This window comes from Nothobranchius furzeri, chromosome 11 (genome assembly GCF_043380555.1).
Source record: "Nothobranchius furzeri strain GRZ-AD chromosome 11, NfurGRZ-RIMD1, whole genome shotgun sequence".
Classification (NCBI taxonomy): domain Eukaryota; kingdom Metazoa; phylum Chordata; class Actinopteri; order Cyprinodontiformes; family Nothobranchiidae; genus Nothobranchius; species Nothobranchius furzeri.
The window spans coordinates 557,813-577,500 of NC_091751.1; the positions used below are offsets into that span (position 1 = coordinate 557,813).

The 19,688-nt window shown below is 45.3% G+C and overlaps 2 protein-coding genes across 4 annotated transcripts in view; one reads left to right on the forward strand and one right to left on the reverse strand.

Moving 5' to 3' along the window:
- The window catches only part of LOC139073049 (uncharacterized), a 725,027-nt gene that overhangs the window by 46,509 nt on the left and 658,830 nt on the right, over positions 1-19,688 (reverse strand). The gene's annotated exons all lie outside the window — the stretch shown is intronic.
- The window catches only part of col22a1 (collagen, type XXII, alpha 1), a 139,247-nt gene that overhangs the window by 5,007 nt on the left and 114,552 nt on the right, over positions 1-19,688 (forward strand). For 2 of the 3 annotated variants that reach the window (XM_070556159.1, XM_070556158.1), the window contains exons 2-12: positions 768-907; positions 982-1,548; positions 4,323-4,403; positions 8,165-8,276; positions 14,094-14,217; positions 14,352-14,627; positions 14,728-14,808; positions 17,664-17,780; positions 17,885-17,929; positions 18,036-18,098; positions 18,302-18,340. In XM_070556159.1, coding sequence (XP_070412260.1) covers positions 817-907; positions 982-1,548; positions 4,323-4,403; positions 8,165-8,276; positions 14,094-14,217; positions 14,352-14,627; positions 14,728-14,808; positions 17,664-17,780; positions 17,885-17,929; positions 18,036-18,098; positions 18,302-18,340 — 1,596 coding nt within the window. In that variant the 5' untranslated portion in view covers positions 768-816. The remainder of the gene's footprint in view (positions 1-767; positions 908-981; positions 1,549-4,322; positions 4,404-8,164; positions 8,277-14,093; positions 14,218-14,351; positions 14,628-14,727; positions 14,809-17,663; positions 17,781-17,884; positions 17,930-18,035; positions 18,099-18,301; positions 18,341-19,688) is intronic. The other variant, XM_070556160.1, reaches the window with a different exon arrangement.

Below are 19,688 nucleotides of genomic sequence, written 5' to 3' on the forward strand. Positions count from 1 at the left end.
TCCAGGAGATACTTTAATCTTGAGGAAAGTCTTTAGATTCAACAGATTAATGTGATTTTGAATTGTAGGGAACGTTATCAGCAAACTTTACTCTCTGCAGTTCTTCTCTTCCTGTCTAGCTGGTGAAGAAAAACATGTCTGGGTTAAAAATTCAGCCATCTTCAATCAGTCTGTATCTTAGTCTAGGCTTTCAATGATCATGTCCTCAGAATGAAGAACATTTCCCGCAAATACAAAAGAAAATACCAAGATTGCTGAAACAGACATCTTAGTGAAATCTGCACTCATGTGCATGAAGTTGGTGTGTAAATTCGAATGAGTTTTCCACATGGCCTGGCACTGAGAGCAGCCATTGTGGGTATTTTCTCCACGCTGAAGAGAAAAGGTTGTAAATTCTGCTCCGATCTCAGTGGGTTTAGATTTCTAAACGTCTTTAAGTTTACCTGCACATTTATTCAATATAGCAGAAATCTGCCATTTTTCATGTAACGTGTCTGGACATGTCTCACGCACGCTGAATGATTGACAGCTGTACGTAAGCGGATGTCTAACACTATTGGCTCGCGGGGCGGCACTCATTTAAAATAGAAAGAGGCACTCTGGGCAGGGGGTGGGGCCTTGCAAAAGAATAAAAATGAAAAAGCGATGTGTTGGTTAACCCTGACCCTAATTTATATCACAATACAGGCTAGGATGAAGAAAACATGCAGCTTTAAGCTAACCTTCATCAACAACGTGTTAATGTTTCTGCTGACCTTTCCCCACAGGCCGGACAGCTCGACAAGCTAAACAGAACAGATCCGAGCCTAGGCTGAGATGGAATTACGACTAGGATTGAGAATCATCCTGGTCTGGTTCATCCTGGCCTTGACTCTTCATAGTGAGAGAGCGGAAGCACAGAGAGCAGGTAAGACGTGAGTACACAAAAGGAGGACATTCTGAATACTTGTGACTGAGTGTTTCTGCATACCTTTGCTGCAGGGTGTAAAAATGTCCACTACGACCTGGCATTCATCCTGGATACCTCATCTAGTGTGGGAAAGGAGAACTTTGAGAAGATCAGGCAATGGATAGCCAACCTGGTAGAATCATTTGATGTGGCACCTGAAAAAACAAGGGTGGCTGTGGTTCGCTACAGCGACAGACCCAGCACAGAATTTATCCTGGGGCAGTACAGAACCCTGGAAGATGTGAAGAAAGCTGCCCGGAACATACGCTACACAGGAGGAAACACAATGACCGGAGATGCTATCAGCTACACCACCACCAACATCTTCACGGAGCGGAACGGAGCGAGGCCGAGCGCCCAAGGCCTTCAGAGGGTGGCCATTCTTCTAACGGATGGCCGAAGTCAGGATTATGTTCTGGAACCCTCGAAGGCAGCCGCCAGAGCTGGCATCAGGATGTTCGCTGTGGGCATCGGGGAAGCTCTGAGGGAAGAGCTGGAGGAGATCTCAGCCGAGCCCAAAAGCGCCCACGTCTTCCATGTGACTGATTTTAATGCCATTGACAAAATCAGGGGCAGGCTGAGGAGGAGGCTGTGTGAGAGTAAGTCAGTCACCAGACACGTTAGCAACACTGCATGCTGCAGCACCTCACCCGACAGTCTCATTCGATAAAGTTAGACCCTTTTTTACCCTCTTAACCACCATGCAGAGGAGCGAGCCCAACCACAAACCCCCCAGAGTTCTGCAGATGCACACTGAACTGTCTCAACTGGTTTCTCTGTTATGAAGCTTTAGATGGCAGCTGCTGCTAACACTGACACTGAGATGAAAGATTCCTCAGACATTTCTGTGGTTTGGTGAACCTTTTCACTGCTGCTGCGGAGCAGAGGTGCTGATCACCAGAAACAAGGTCATGCTGACTTCTGTTGTTTAGAGAAATTCCCTTTTAGAGACCACGTTTACTGGGAAATCGTTTTTCTTCTCCTTTTCAAACAGGATTGGTCACTCTGAGTCTCACATGCAGGCTAAACATGAAAATAGTCCTCTACCCTATTTCCTTTATTAGCTGCCGACACAAAACCGACAGAATTAGCAAAGCCTGACAGATGGACTTCACAATGAAATTAGCGTTGGGTGACTCACTCATCTCGGCTCACCACGGGTACGGCTTTTGTTGCTTTAGCGTCCAGGAAAGAGCAGGATGCACCTCGGTTTGTAGAAGCTAACTGTTAGCATTAGCGACTCCACAACATAGCAGAACTCCTTCAGGCTGGTGTTATTTGTGGAGACCAAACAGCCATGTTGCAGTGCAAACTGAGTCAGTGGTAGAGTCGGGTTACTGTTAGCCAATCAGAGGTGAGAAGTCCAAATGGACTGATGTTTAGTTCCTGAAACGGGGCGGCAGGGTTCTCTGTCCCACAGAGATTGACTCACAAGGCATTAATTTCTACCGGAGACTACAGCAGACGTGTGAAGAAGGGAACTTGGTCTTTAAAGCAGTAGCTTACATTTGCACACCTGAAATTAAATGAAAAGTAAACCTTTCAGCCAGCTTAATGATGCCAAAAAACTGGAAAAGAGAAGAAAAGGATTGTTCCTTGATCTGAGGTTTAACCCGATGCTTTTGCGTCCAAACCAAGGCCAAGGACAGCGGGGACAACAACAATGTTCTAAACCTTCTAGAAGTTGCTCGGTCGTGGAGTTAAGTGAAAATTAATTCAGTCAGTAAATTAGTTTTATTCATTTTTTAACCCAGTGACCTCTGACCTTGCTGCTTGAGGTTTTCTACTTACCACCTAGTAACGGAGGTTGTAAATAAACTTTACTAGCTTGCAGGAAAAGAAATCCAGTCATGTGTTTGAATCCCTCCAGTCCCTACGAGTGAACCTCCGAGTGCCGCGTAGCTCACGAGCAACGCCAGCTACGGTTTTCACTCTGAAAGTTACAACCCCAGACTTCCATGTGAAGTCAAGGCAGACGTTTAAAAATCCACGTGAAGGATTTTTCACATAGATTTAAAAGGTGAACTGTGTACATTGTGCACTGATTCTCACGTGCAATCTCATCCAAATAAAAACTTTTCACAACAAATCAAATAAAAAAGAGAACAAGAAGTCATTCCAAGGGTTCAAAGTTAGTTGCAGCGAGAAAGGAAAAGAGTTGCTTGTAGGTGTGCTTTCTGAACCAGAAGCAGGTTTTACATCGTTTCCAGTTTAACTCCCAGTCAGATCTCTAAATTATACGTGTGCAACCACAAGAGCAGGGAGTTGCTCAGCTATGTACCCTGTTGAGATGCAGCGCTGTGCTGCATCACTGTCTTTAAAACGACTGACGCACCATTTCATTCACGGAACGATGATTTCTGGTTGACTTGTTGGCTGCATGAACAATCTAACGCAAACACCACACCAGGGGGGTCTTTCACAACGATTTAACAGGAAAGACAAGTGAAAAAAGACCTTAGTGGTGTAAAACTAGATGCTAGAACAATAACTGCTTGGATTGGTTGATCCATTCATTTTGCATAAACAAGCCATGGTGGAATTTCTGAGCTTTTCAGAGTTTCTATGAAATTTTGTCCTCTCCCACAAATCAGGCTGACCTACATTTATATCACAATTGCGGGACCTGTGTCATGCTACTTTATAGCTTCCAGAGCAATGAAAGCACAATAAATGATAAAATAATTACTGTTGGTATCATTTTTAATGAAAAAGAAGTTATTCTTCAACCTGAAAACAAAACGCTTGCATTCGATGAAGCCCCGCCTCCCTCTGGGTGAAGTTCACCAACCGCAGACCTGGAGACCACAGAGTCATGCTGCTTATCAGGCTGTTAAATGCTGCTGTCGGTGTTGTGTTGCACCCATACTAAACTGGAACTTTGAAAGTGTGTGTGTGTGTGTGTGTGTGTGTGTGTGTGCTCTTTGAACAAATACACATTTAACTTTTATTATCCATTACAACAACGTTTGCATCAGCATGAGTAAAGCGTGCTGACCACATGAAACGATGTGAAAGAACAAACATTTCTGGTACTTTCCTGCAGAGGTAGAGGCTGCTGATACGTTACATTCACACAGTTAAAGGTCAACAGTGGAAGGCATCTGCTACACCAAAGAGAGTCAGTTTTCTACAATAGAGTAGTCGGTAGAAATAGAAAATTAACTTCCTGCCAACAAATCTCGTTCTTCTTCGCGGTTGTTTGAGTTTGAAAACCGTCTCCAGGTTGGATATTCCCCATCTCCTGAAAGTAGACCAGCGTCTCTGCTCTCTGGGCTCACATGGACAGCCGGTCTTCTCTAAGTTGTTTTATTATTTTGCACAATAGCGATGGTTCAGACCTTCTGACTTGACGCTTGCCTTTTCTTTTCAGACGTGCTGTGTCCAAACATGAAGGTTCAGCCTGATCGCTTTAAGCCCAGCAGCACCAGTTATGGTCTGGAGGAGGTTCCAGGTATGTGCAACCTGCTGCTCCGCTAACCACAACAAGGTTGGCAGTCCAAGCCAAGCACAAAGTCAGCTCTTATGTCCTCTAACCGTTTCCTACACCCCCACGTTTGGCTCTTTTCATACAAAGAGAAAAATGTAGTTTTTAGGACGGCCTTCCCAAGTGTCCCATCTGGTTGGAAGACACCAGTTGTATTCATGACCTGGAAGACCTGCCTGCCAGGCACACTAATGCTCTTTCTGACCACAGAGTCACGTAAAAAATCTCTACATGTTTAAAGAAACGATGTGCTGTAGAACTCTTTAGAAACCAGTTCCTGAACCAGTTAGCCCTTCTGAGATGTTGACCTTCCTGTGCTCCAGGCTGCTTTTGGCTCTTCTGCTTATGCAACATCAACATTGTCCAACTTTTTCAGACATGAGGTCTCCTAATCTTTGCTTTGGAATGGAACATCCAAACATTCGAGGTTTGGTTTGAAATCGGTTCCATTCAGCCTGGATGCCTGATTTCGTCCTTTATCTGTGAGATCACCATGAGTAAGTCAGGAGATGCCGTGTTTAAAGTGTCTCTCAGAGGTCTTCAGTAGCGCTTTTCCAGAGCGGCTGGATGTTGTTACTAGACTGTCTTCGGGGACGTGTGAGTTCCTGTCTGTCTCCCACCCACATCCATCACTCTGAGAGGAAAAACAGATGCACAACCTGTTTGCACTCATGCCATGGCCAATGCTAGGTCCGACCACTGCAGGCTCAGAAAGGCTCTGACAGAGTTTTAGTGCAGTCTTCATGAGATTTGATTGTCCAAGATTTATATTGTTGTTGTGCCTGTTTAAAGCTTAGATGCGTGACACATCTGAAGAACGCCATGTTGTTTCTGCACCTCACCATCAGACATGAGGATGGAGGCAGACTGGACAGGCTCCCAAGCTAAACGCTTTACGTCCTAGGTTGTGTCTGAACGTAGGTACAGTCCAGCTGTAGCCAAACATCTGCATCTCTCCTAAAGACAACAGATCTGAACAGATGTCCCCGTGCTCGGGTTGTTGTTGGGAAAACCAGCATGCTGGAGGAAAAAGCATGCACTCACATAAAGAACTGATTCTCTACAGGACCGATTCAGATTCTGGGCTTTAAACCACAACGTTCAACGTTTCAGGTTCCACGTGATGCAGAATGTCACTGATGGAATATCAGTTTAGATCACGGCTAGCGGACGTGTTTGTGTTGACAAGGCGTCGTTCCCACTGACATCGGCTAGAAGGACCACAGAATAAACTAATGACTAGCGCTAATGCTGTGAGTCTGACCGAGGCAGCTGGTGGCGATGGCGGTAACTGACCTTTGCAGACTTTTGAAAGCGCGATGATCTTTTCCTTCTTTCTTTTTTATGTTAATAAAATGAGCGAGTCTCACCTTTAAGAAAATTGTTTTTTTTTGTTTCAGCACAAACAAAAAATATATATATAATAACATTTAAAGTTGCTGTTTGATGTTGATTAATAACTTATAACCTAATCAGTGCGTTTTAATCGTTTCTACATCTTTGTCCAAGAAAGAACAACTTGGATCAAGGATGTTCTTCATGAAGCAGCGTGTTAGAGATGCAGGCACGCTGAGATAAAGGTTAGACGTGCCTCCAGTGCTGTGTAATAATTAGCACCACGTCCTGAAGCGGACCTGCTGGGATTTACTGGTTTTGAATGAAGGGTTGGAAATTTACTCTGAAGCTGAAAATATAAAAAATGTGAAGGATTTTGTGATCTTCTGCTGCTTTTTAAATTCTAGCCCACAGAGTCTGTCTACACACAGCAACGTACCCCAGAGCCTCGTGTGATGACGCTAACTGTTCAGAGTGTTGCAGGACGGTTTGCTTCTGTCTAACACTTCAGAACCACTTCTTAATGATGAATTCCTCTGGACGCACACACACACACACACACACACGCACGCACGCACGCACACGCACGCACGCACACACTCTGGGTAAACATCCCTGTGGTTGTGAGCTCCCTATCTACTGATCAGATGTTGCCATCCTGAGACAGGTCTGCTGTCCGTCTCTGAAGACGTTTCACTTCTCGTTCGAGAACCCGTTTTATAATCTAACAAGCTCTTAGAAGAGCAAGAACCTCCCGATCCCCAAGGGAAAACGTCCAGTTACTTTTTTAAGCTGCTAGGGTTGCCATGTCCTGGATGACTGGGAATGTCCACCTACACATCTGCTGAGATCAAAAGAGCGCTGTGTGCACGTTCACTTTTCCCAGTCGGTGAACTCATCTGGCTCTTACCGCAGATAAGCCCATTGGTCGTTCTTGGCCGTCTAAAATAACTTTTTGGGCTGATTATATGCTGTCAGCTGCCAGTCCAAATTACAGCTCTGTGCGAGATGATCCACGAACAGACCAGGAGACACTGCACGGAGCAAATGTGCACTCGCTAAAGCAGAAAGCATCAAAGCCAGCAAAACTCCCAGCTGTGTGGTGTCATTAAGCAACTGATAACCAGTGAGACAGCACTCTTGTGCAGAAAAGCACCAGTTGTGCTCCCAGGCAAGACTGAGGCATTGTAGAATAAATAATGGCCTAAAGTTGATCTCCCATGTCTGGTCAGACTCGCAGTAAATGCACGGCAAAGTGAGGGCAGAGCTAACTAAAGCGTCATTTTTAAATGATGAAATAAAACGAAAGCTTACAGCACCACTGAAAAGCTTGGTAATGCGTACTTGCAGTTTGGTTACTGCTTTAAGAATTTAAAAGCTCACTCTGTTATCAGAGGAAACAGCGCCCTCTACTGTCAGTTTGAATTTATACTTGCAAACGTGAATGAAACTTTTTTGGTCTTGATGTGAAAAGGGGGCAGATATTATAAACTTTTGCTTCTTTCTGCTGCTTTTCATTCATGATTATTTGTGAACATGAAGTGTTTTATTGTAACTTTTATTTGATTGATTGAATGAAAAAAACAAACAAACAAACAAACAAACTTCACCTTTTGGATCCTAAAGAATAAATTAAGAAACACATAAAAGAGGTGAAACTCTGAAACAACCTGGCATTATTGGGTTAGATGTTGCATCACATTAAAAAGTCTAATTTTGCTATTTTCTACAGCTTTTGATGTCTTACCAACTGTTTCTGCTGCATTATAACAACCGTGCAGCAGCCTGCTGGGAGTTTCTCATCATTAACAGCATCTCATGACAAAAATGTCCTTTTGAAAACCGGCCATCATCACTAATTTCTAGTGAGAACAATTCTTCAACCTTTTGCGAGACTCCTATGTTGGCATCACCATGGTAACGGCCTTTGTTTACAGTAAAAGGGAGTTCCCTTTTTAAAGCAACTAAATATGGTCTGCGGTCAGACCACTTCAGATCACACACACACACACACACACACACACACACACACACACACACACACACACACACACGCACGCACGCACGCACGCACACACACACACTCAGGAGTGACTATTAGTTCTTTTCAGCTGGCAGAAAGAAATGTTTCAGTGGACCAACAAGTTTTCCAGCTGTTCAGCAATGCAACGATTTCAACTTTTCTTCAAAAGGCCACAACCACAGAGGCTACAGGGTGTGGTTAATTCTCAAGACCGCACCAGAAAATGGACTAAATCTTAACTCAGCCTCGGTTTTCAAACAGATCCATGTGCTTATTTGAGTGTGAGTGGGCGTGAGGGTGTGTGGGTGGGAAAATAAGCACCACAGTCTGAATCCTGTTTCTAACCAGCTGTTTTATTCTGACTCTGCAGGCTTCAATTTGATGGAGTACTTTAATGTGAAAGATATTCTAGGAACCAGAGCTGATGAAGGTCAGAGTTCGTATGTTCGTCTTGGCACGATGCCAATAGTGCAGCAAACAGAGTAAGTAAGCACCGAATATCAGAGTGACTTTAGATTGAACCTTCTGCGAGGATGAGGCTGTAGACGGGGATATTGGCTTCCTGCAGTTTTTTATTTCCTTGAATTAAAACCAGCTATTCATATACAGGAAGGCTGACATTTTCACACATTTTTAAATGATGTATTAAAACGATCAAAATCCAGTAATGGCGTAAATGCAGTGAAGACACGAAAGAATACCAAAACAGAATATGTAAAGATAAGATACAAATTATTAATAATTAAAACATTAAAGAAATCATTTAGAATTATTATGGGCTATGTAAGCATTTTGTTCATTATGATTTATTTATTTAACCAGATGAGTCAATTGGCCATTGGTATTTACAATGACGATCTGACCAAGAGGCAGCAAAAACAGGGACATGAGTAGCTTTACACCAAAGAACAAGATAAAAACAGTTTCTCTCAAACATTGTTCACAAATCAGTCTAAATGTGTGATAGTGAGCACTTCTGCTTTGCTGAGATAATCCATCCCATGTCACAGGTGTGCCACATCAAGATGCTGACCCGACATCATGAGTAGGGCACAGGTATGCCTTATACTGCCCACAATAAAAGGCCACCCTGGAATGTGCAGTTTTGTCTCACAGCAAAATGCCACAGATGCCACAAGCATTGAGGGAGCGTGCAATTGGCATGCTGGCAGCAGGAATGTCAACCAGATCTGTTGCTCGTGCATTGAATGTTCATTTCTCCACCATAAGCTGTCTCCAAAGGCATCTCAGAGAATATGGCAGTACATCCAACCGGCCTCACAACCGCAGACGACGTGTACCCACAACAGCCCAGGACCTCCACATCCAGCAGGTTTACCTCCAAGATCATCTGAGACCAGCCACTCAGACAGCTGCTGAAACAATTGGTTTGCATAACCAAACAATTTCTGGACAAACTGTCAGAAACCGTCTCGGGGAAGCTCAACTGCATGCTCGTCGTCCTCATCGGGGTCTTGACCTGACTCCAGCTCGTCGCCGTAACAAACTTGAGTGGGCAAATGCTCACATTCTATGGCGTCTGGCACGTTGGAGAGGTCAATCAATCAATTCAATCAATTGGACTTTATTGTCACTTCAGCCATATACGGTTTGTGCACAGTGAGGCGAAACAACGTTCCTCCAGGACCAAGGTGCTACATGCAACATAAATTTACAACATAAAATAACAGGGAAAACACTAAACTATCTAATTAAGGACAGAACAGACTGACCTAATATGACATGACCTCTCCCAGTAGGTAGTGCAAAGGAAAAAAAAACCTGAACATACTTAGTATGTAGATGGTGAAGGAACAGTAAACATGCAAAAATAAAGCATTAACTGGTTAGTATTTAAGTCCAGTCTCCATGCTTTGAGGTAGTTGAGTTGAGCTTAGTGATTGTGTGTGTGTGTGTGTGTGTGTGTGTGTGTGTGTGTGTGTGTGTGTGTGTGTGTGTGTGTGTGTGTGTGTGTGTGTGTGTGTGTGTGTGTGTGTGTGTGTGTGTGTGTGTGTGTGTGTGTGTGTGTGTGTGTGTGTGTGTGTGTGTGTGTGTGTGTGTGTGTGTGTGCGTGTGCGTGTGTGCGCGTTTATCATTCCAGTCCCTTTTTGGTGGTCAGGATCAGTGGTGGAAGCTGGGCCTTTCTCAGTCTTCTCAGAAAGAAGAGACGCTGTTGGGCTTTCTTGTGCAGGAAGCTGGTGTTGAGGGACCAGCTGAGGTCTTTGTCCAGGTGAACTTCCAGGAATTTGATGCTGTTGACAATCTCCACAGAGGAGCCGTTGATGCTCAGCGGTGAGTGGTCACCTCGTATCCTCCTAAAGTCAACAACCATCTCTTTTGTCTTGTCAACATTCAGAGACAGGTTGTTGTCCTTACACCAGTTCGTTAGCCTCTGCACTTCCTCTCTGTACGCTGACTCGTCGTTCTTGCTAATGAGACCCACCACGGTTGTGTCATCAGCGAACTTAATGATATGATTTGAACTGTGTGTTGCTACACAGTCATGAGTCAGCAGTGTGAACAGCAGAGGACTGAGCACACAGCCTTGTGGGGCCCCCGTGCTTAGTGTGGTGGTGCAGTTCCTGATCTGTACTGACGGAGGCCTTCCAGTCAGAAAGTCCAGGATCCATTTGCAGAGGGAGGTGTTCAGGCCCAACATGCTCAGTTTTCCGATCAGTTGTTGGGGGATGATCGTGTTGAATGCTGAGCTGAAATCTATGTACAGCATCCGAACGTGTGTGTCCTTCTTGTCCAGGTGTGTGAGGGCAAGATGGAGTGCAGCGGAGATGGCATCATCCGTTGAGCGGTTATGGCGATATGCAAATTGCAGTGGGTCCAGTGAGGGGGGCAGCAGGGTCTTGATGTGTGTCATGACAAGCCGCTCAAAGCACTTCATGATGGTAGGTGTAAATGCAACAGGACGGTAGTCGTTGTTACAGGACACAGAGGACTTCTTGGGCACGGGGACGATGGTGGTGGCCTTGAAGCACGTGGGAACGACGGCACTGCTCAGAGAGATGTTGAAGATGTCGGTGAGAACGTCTGCCAGCTGTTCAGCACATTCCTTTAGCACTCTTCCCGGGATGTTGTCTGGACCAGCAGCTTTACGTGGATTGACTCTGCGTAGAGTTTTCCTCACCTCCGCTGTAGTGAGACACAACACCTGGTCGTTCGGAGGAGGGATGGACTTCCTTGCCGCTACGTCGTTCTGCCTGTCGAACTGAGCGTATAAGTTGTTCAGCGCATCAGGGAGGGAGCCGTCACCATCACAGGCAGGTGTTGTCGTCCTGTAGTTGATGATGGCTTGTAGGCCCTGCCACATTCGCCGTGTGTCGCCGCTGTCCATGAAGTGGTTGTGGATCCTCTGGGCGTGTGCGCGCTTCGCCTCTCTAATTGCCCGAGATAGTTTGGCTCTAGCTCTGCTAAGCGCCACCTTATCTCCCGCTTTGAAAGCAGAGTCTCTGGTTCTCAGAAGTGCACGCACTTCCGCAGTAATCCACGGTTTCTGATTAGGTCGTGAGATGATGGTCTTGGAGACAGTGACGTCATCGGTGCATTTGTTGATGTAGCTCGACACCGATGACGTGTACTCCTCCAAGTCAGTAAAGTTGCCGTAAGTTGCAGCCTCCTTAAACACGTTCCAGTCAGTACTCTCAAAACAGTCTTGAAGAGCAGAGGTGGCTCCTGCTGGCCAGGTTTTCACCTGCTTCAGAACCGGTTTTGATCGCTTGACAAGTGGTCTGTATGCTGGAATTAGCATAACAGAGATGTAGTCTGAGTAGCCAAGGTGGGGGCGGGGCTCTGCCCGATATACGCCGGGGATATTTGTGTAAACAAAATCCAGCGTGTTTACCCCTCTCGTTGCAAAGTCCACATACTGATGGAATCTAGGAAGCACTGACTTGAGATTTGCATGGTTGAAATCTCCAGCAACAATGAACAATCCATCCAGGTGTGTGTTTTGCAGTTCGCTGATGTTTGTGTACAGTTCTCCTAACGCTTCCTTAGCATTAGCGCTAGGTGGAATGTACACTCCGATAATGAAAACAGTGGTGAATTCCCGTGGTAAATAAAATGGTATGCATCTAACAGTCACAAACTCCACCAGCGGTGAGCAATAGCTAGAAGCTAGCAGAGCGTTCTTGCACCATTTTCCGTTGATGTAAATACACAGGCCGCCACCGCGAGTCTTACCGCACAGAGCTGCGTTTCTGTCAGCAGGAAACGAGACCAGCCCGTTCAGCTGAATAGCGACATCCGGTACTCTGTCGCTGAGCCATGTCTCTGTGAAAATAAAGACACAGCAGTCTCTGACCGCACGCTGTGTAGCCTGCTAGAGTCGGATGTAGTCCAGTTTATTATCCAGGGAGCAGAAGTTGGACAAGATGATGGACGGGAGAGCTGGCCGGCTAGGGTTTGTTTTTAGCCTATAACAGATTCCCGCCCGCTTGCCGCGCTTCCGCTTCCTCGCGCATCGCTTCCGATGTCCCCTCCTCCGGCCGCCAGCATCAGGCAGCGACGAGGCATCAAGGCCTGGTTTCCCGCAGCCCCTCTTGGATATCGTTGACCGGGTTTTTAAGGTAGCAAAGTGTCTGGCTGCTATATGTACAGACACCAGTTCCGACGATATCCATACATGGAGTAAAAAAAAAAAAAACACAATACACAAAACGTAAACAACGTCGCACCATTTGGGTCCGGAGTGGCCACTGCGTGCTACTGCCGCGCCGCCATGCTGACCAATCGATGTGTTCTCTTCACGGATGAATCTTGGATTACATTGTTCAGGGCAGATGGCAGACAGCGTGTGTGGTGTCGTGTGGGTGAGCGCTTTGCTGATGTCAATGTTGTGGATCGAGTGGCCCATGGTGGTGGTGGGGCTATGGTATGGGCAGGCATCTGTTATGGACGAAGAACACAGGTGCATTTTATTGATGGCATTTTGAATGCACAGAGATACCGTGATGAGATCCTGAGGCCCATTGTTGTGCCGTACATCCATGAACATCACCTCATGTTTCAGCAAGATAATGCACGGCCCCATGTTGCAAGGATCTGGACACAATTCTTGGAAGTTGAAAATGTCCCAGTTCTTGCATGGCCAGCATGCTCACCGGACATGTCACCCGTTGAACATGTTTGGGATATGCTTGACCGGCGTATACGACAGCGTGTACCAGTTCCCACTAATATCCAACAACTTCGCACAGCCATTGAAGAGGAGTGGGCCAACATTCCACAGGCCACAATTGACAGTCTGATAAACTTTATGTGAAGAAGATGTGTTGCACTGCATGAGGTAAATGGTGGTCACACCAGATACTGACCAGTTCTGAGTCCCCAGACCCCCAATAAAGCAAAAAACTGCACATTCCAGGGTGGCCTTTTATTGTGGGCTGTATAAGGTACACCTGTGCACTACTCATGATGTCAGATCAGCATCTTGATGTGGCAGACCTGTGAGGTAGGATGGATTATCTCAGCAAAGCACAGGTGCTCACTGTCACACATTTAGACTGATTTGTGAACAATGTTTGAGACAAATGGTAATATTGTGTATCTGGAATGAATTTTAGAACTTTAAGTCCATCTCATGAAAAATCGGAGCAGAAACAAAGGTGTAGTGTTTATATTTTTGTTGAGTGTACAGTGACTTGACTCATAACAAGTATTGCACAGAAAAGTTCCTTTTTACCTTGCTGGCAGTTTCATTTGCCGACTGCAAAACTTCCTCAGAGCTGACGCTGATGGTGGCGTCACTTCCTTTTCCGTTTATCCACGGGCAGCAGAGGATATTGTCGCTCTCTGCTGCCCGCTCTTACCTCACTGATGATGCACCCGTGGATAAATGGAGGATGTGATGCCACCATCAGCGTCAGCTCTGAGGAAGTTATGCAGTTGGCAAACGAAACTGTCAGCAAGGTAAAAAAAAAAAAAACTTTTCTGTGTTTTGAAAAAGAACCAAAAATGGAATTAGAAACTAGACACAGCAAGAGCATGCCAAAGAAGTATTGCATAGGTAAAGGAAACAATGCACAGTTAAGGGTCACAGTACGACATAATACTGTGCATGGCGATTGTAGCAACACAGAGAGCAACAGGGGGAGTTGAGAAGAGATGTCAAAGTGAAGACCTGAAACACCACAAAGGCTCAACAATAGCCAGGTGTGATGAAAGAGAAGAAGATGTAATACCAGAAACACTGAAACAAGTAGACTTTGCTTTAACACAGAAAAGTAATCAAACAACTAACAGTCTGATAACGTTCATTAAACAAATACTATGTTTTTACTCTGCAGAGATGTGTTTGCTCAAGGTTTACCAGATGAATACGCATTTGTAACGACATTCAAGTTCAGAAAATCATCAAGACGAGAAGATTGGTACCTCTGGCAAATTTTTGACAAATATGGAATTCCACAGGTAAGACAGTAATACATAAAACGTCTCCTTGCTACGGCATGTGTCAGATTAAAGCTCACAGTGAGCCAAGCTCAAATGTGTGGAAACATGTTTCATCTTCTCTCACTGACAATACCCTACCTCTGACTCGTCAGGTGTCCATTCGTCTGGATGGTGAAAACAAGGCGGTTGAGTACAACGCCGTTGGGCTGACAAAAGATGCTGTCAGAGCAGTGTTCAAGAATCCTGAAGTTGACAACTTGTTTGACCGCAACTGGCACAAGATTGCCCTTAGCGTGGAGGCCAAGTCTGTCTCTCTATACCTGGACTGCAAACACATCCAGACTCTGAAAATTGAAGACCGGGAGGATATTGATATACAAGGGAAGACAGTAATTGGGAAGAGGCTGTACGACAGTGTGCCAATTGATGTCCGTCTCTTTCTTCACCCTTAACGGATTTTCTTCATATAAGCTCAAGTGCCTGAGCAGTGATCGTCCTTTCTGCTCTTGGTTGTCTTTTCTCATACAGTTTGACCTCCAGAGGATGAAGATTTATTGCGATTCCAAGCATGCAGAGCTCGAAACCTGTTGCGATCTCCCCACTGGGCCTGTAAGTATGGCTGTAGACCTACAGCTTTATGTCAAAGGTGAAACTGTAATTCAGATACAATAACACATTTACTTTGCCCTTGCAACGCAACGCAAAGCAAGGCATTTTGTTTTAGGAGTATAATAACAATTGTCTCAGTATTGGGATCACTGCTTTATATCAGCAAGACGGAGAGAGGGAAAGGCCAAGGATTACCACGGATGAAGACTGTGCCCCTGAGATAGTCCAGCACATAAAAGCAGGATGTAATTTGCAGACAGCCAAAGTGTAACTTAACAGCTGGAATACTGTACACAAACATCTGTGTCAAGTATGAACTAAGGCTCCACAGTCACAGTGGGAGGCTTTACCATGAGTGGTAGAGAAGGACCATTCTGAGATACTGATACAGAATGACAAGCAGGTAATGACCAACCAACTTAACATGGAAGTGGTTAACAAAGGCAAGGCATTGGTGATGGAAGAGGGAGCATGAGAACCTAAAGAAATACCAAATTTAAGAGAGGAAATAGAGAAGTTGTGGAAAGATTCAGGACTTTGACACCTTTAAACTGATGGAAGAGCTCTCATAGATCCCAGGAACAATCGCTGAGATCTTTATTCAAAAGGCCCAGTTCACAGGGCAGGAGATTTACATTGTTGTCAGAAGCCATATTCAACAGGGACCATGCTTGTGTGTCCTTGAAAATCGGACCAAGATAATCCAACACATTTGAAAGCCTGCACGTTCCTGTGGTGCTTCTGAGTAGATCAGAGCACACTTTAGGCTACAATCCATTTCCCCCTTTCAGGAGCTATTTTACCCTACAGACCATACATGGTAAATGGTAAATGGCCTGCATTTGATATAGCGCCTTCTAGAGTCCTGGAACCCCCCAAGGCGCTTTACAACACAATCAGTCATTCACCCATTCACACACACATTCACACACTGGTGGGAATGAGCTACGATGTAGCCACAGCTGCCCTGGGGCGCACTGACAGAGGTGAGGCTGCCGAGCACAGGCGCCACCGGTCCCTCCGACCACCACCAGCAGGCAATGTGGGTTAAGTGTCTTGCCCAAGGACACAACGACAGCGACAGACTGAGCGGGGCTCAAACCTGCAACCTTCCGATTATGGAGCGAGCACTCAACTCCTGTGCCACCGTCGCTATAACGAATACATAACGAAAGCAAAGGGATTTTGCAGACCTTGCCATGCTCAGTTGTAGCCTCAGCAGGTCTGCCATTGGCCTGAGCAGTTTTGTGTCTGGCCAATCCCAGCTCTTTATCGGTTTGGTGGGCGTGATTAGCACCAGAGTTACAACAGAGCAAAACAACAAAGATGGCGATCGCTCATTTAAACAGCTTTGGCATCAGCTTTGGACTATTTAAACTTGGGCTTTTTGGTCGACCGCTAAATCGAGAGCGTTGCCTTCCGGCTCAGCTCTCTCTTCACCACAACAGATCGGTACGATACCCACATCACTGCAGATGCCGCACCAGTTGATCTCGCGCTCCTTCTTTCCCTCAATCCTGAACAAGACCCTGAGATATGTAAACTCCTCCACTTGTGGTAGGACCTCCTTCTTGACCGTGAGAAGGCATTCTAACCTTTTCCGACTCAAGACCATGGTCTCGGATTTAGAGGAGCTGATTCTCATCCCAGCTGCGAACCGCTCCAGTGAGAGCTGGACATCAAAGTCTGATGGAGCCAACAGGACAACATCATCTGCAAAAAGCAGAGAGTCAATCCTTAGGCCACCAAAGCGGATCCCCTCAACACCTTGGCTGTGCCTAGAAATCTTGTCCAGAAAGTTGTGAACAGAATCAATGATGTCTGATAACAGCAATCGGATAATCCTCAAGGTTTTTGAAATGGGAGATTCAGGTCAAAAAATTGCACGATCATCCTGCTGTCTGAACCAGACATCACATATTTAAAAAATAACAGCACATATTTCAAGGCCTCTGGTAGAGGATGCGTAATAGAACAGAAATTATGTGTAATTTATAAATATTCTGGGACATGCATTTATGCAACCCTTTTCTGGTCTCATTGACCTCTCAAAGTGCTCTACAGTATGAGTCACGTTCACCTGCTCCCACACCCATTCATACCTTTGCAGACAGGGGACATAGGCTACATGGGTGCCCAGGAACACTTCAACATGTTGTGGTGAAGCTAGTACTGGAATAGTCAACACATTCTCACACCCAAAGCGTAGAAAAATGACGCGTGTGACCAAGCGCCAAAATATGAAGATCAGTGTGCCCCAGCGCGTCGGGAGAGGACGCGCCGGGACACGTGTCACTGTGGGTGTCAGTATCAGACGCCCGCGGTGACACGGAAATTATTCCTCGAACCTCTAGCGATTTAACCTTCCCCTCACCCCCATCCTAACCTTAACTCAGTGATTTTCAATTAAGCTTTGCATGCACAAACCGGTTGAGGTTAGAACGGGGGTGAGGGGAAGGTTAAGTAGTTCACAAGTTGGTCAAATGTCCGTCTCACCGCGGGCATCGGATACCAACGCTCTGTCCCTGCGCATCCTCTCTCGACACGCTGGGGCACCCTGATCGTCATATTTTGACGCTTGGTCACGCATCATTTTTTGATGCTTTGGGTGTGAGAATGTGTTGAAATACAAACCATTTAAAGGTAATCACGTCTCCCACTCAGCCGCAGTCACTCAGATTTGTTTTACACAACTTTATAATTACTTCTATACCTTCTAATCATCTTACTATAGGATGGTAGTGTGACTATATGCTGCGTGTGTGAGAGATATTATCAACTGCAGTGGCCAGATGTAAGGAATGTAACATCCATGACTGTAACTCTGTTTTTTCTTCTGAACTCTATAATTTCAGTGTCCTAAGAAAGTTGTGACAGAGGCTCCACCGATAGAGATTCTCACTCCAACGCCAACCGTTGCAGAGCAAAAACTGCACCCTGAAGCAAACTGCTCCTGCCCTGCAGGGCAGAAGGTAATGCCATTTCACACTTTATTCCTGCTTATTGTTTCCATGGCTGAGAGGGAATCCACACTTGAATCGCTTTCAGAAGACGATTACATATTTGTTTCACACAGGGAGACATCGGTGCACCTGGCTCTGCCGGTCTAAAGGGTGAAAAGGTCATCCACGTTCCAATATCGTAACTTGTGTGTGAGACAAGTTTGTGTTTCAGTGTCACAAAGTGTGTTCTGCTTTTTTATTCTTTGTGTATGCCTACCTTCTCAGGGTGAGACTGGCCCTAAAGGTGCCACTGGATCTCAAGGCGTAAAAGGGGAAAAAGGAGAAAGTGTATGAAAACTCAGTGTTCATTTTTCAGAAAGAAACAAAAACAAACAAATGTAAACTGTGTTTAATCCCAACATTGTTGCCATTAAAGCTATTTGAAAAATATAATATTAAGCAATCTTACATCATTTCAAACTGCATGCTATCTCCATCCGCCCTTTCTCTGCCTCGATAATAATTGATCTTTACTGATTAATTATTTGCAGGGCAACATAAACTCTGTCAAAGGTGACAGAGGTGAGAAGGTAAGTAAACAGTCTCTCAGGTTTACTTTGCATGTGCATCATAACCCAAATACATGTTTGTCTGCATATTATAAACATACTATAAGCATGTAGACCAAATGTGATCACCTGCTTGCACGATTATTAACGTTTACCCAATTTTGTCTTTTAACATCTACTTTATGGGTTTTTTACTCCATATTTTTACAATGAATGTAGCTAAATTATAATTTCAAAACATTATTTTTCCAATATGAATCTTCGTGCTACCCACCACCACCAGTCAGGAGCATCAACCCAGCAAAACCGTCCATGACACAATATCTCAGTCCAAAATGATATCTCTGGCTCCTTCAAAGGCAGTTTGAAATCTGGGTGTTGTGAGTGATGACCAGCTGACCTTTAATGATCACGTTGCCTCAGTTCCTCATTCATGCCGTTTCGCGCGGCATAACATACAAAAGACCAGACCTAACACAACATGCCACCCAGCTCCTGGTGCAATCTACAGTCACCTCTTCCAGGCTGTACTGTGAGACCTCTTCAAATGGTCCAAAATGCAGCAGCGCGTCTGGTCTTCAATCGGCCTAAAGAGCACACGTCACCCCTCTGTTCACTGAACTCCTTTGGCTACCGCTAGCTGCATGCATCAAATTCCAATCACTAGCAAACAAAGTCCTGGATGGTACGGCTCCCATCTACCTGAATCCTCTTGCAAAGGCTTAGGTCACGGCCCGGCCGCTCGGTCGTTGAAGGTTCGTCGGCTAGCAGGGCCTACACCACGCTCAGGACAATCCAGACTCTTTTCATGTATCGTTCCACCGATGTGGAATTACCTACCAAGCACTACTGGAGCCGGGGCTTCCTGTCTGTCGATTTCAAAGAAACTCCTAATGACCCAGCTCTTCAGAGAGCATCTTCTAAACTAGCACCCCCCCAGCACCCGACCCCCAGTCTACTGCACGCTCCAAGTTCGCTTCCCTCCATGACTGATTATGCCGCCTCACTGCCACCTAGAAATGACTGAATAGTGTTTGTTGTTAGCCTTAAGGGCAACCTGATGGCTTGATTATCACCTGTAAGTTGCTTTGGACAAAAGCGCCTGCTAAATATATAAACATGAACATGAACATCAAACTCTGATATCAGACACCTGGATATGCATCATTTACACTGTCCTGAGCTCTCTTCTCATTATCATGTCATGGACAGCCCTTACAACGGGGACAGTCACAACTTAGCTGCTCTAACACAAGTGCATTAAATGTAGATTTAATGTGGAGCGTCTTTATTGTTCTTTTTTACCTGCTTCTGGATTTCTCCTCACTTTTTCCATGAGACAAATTACAAGTTGTGAACTTTTCTAAGT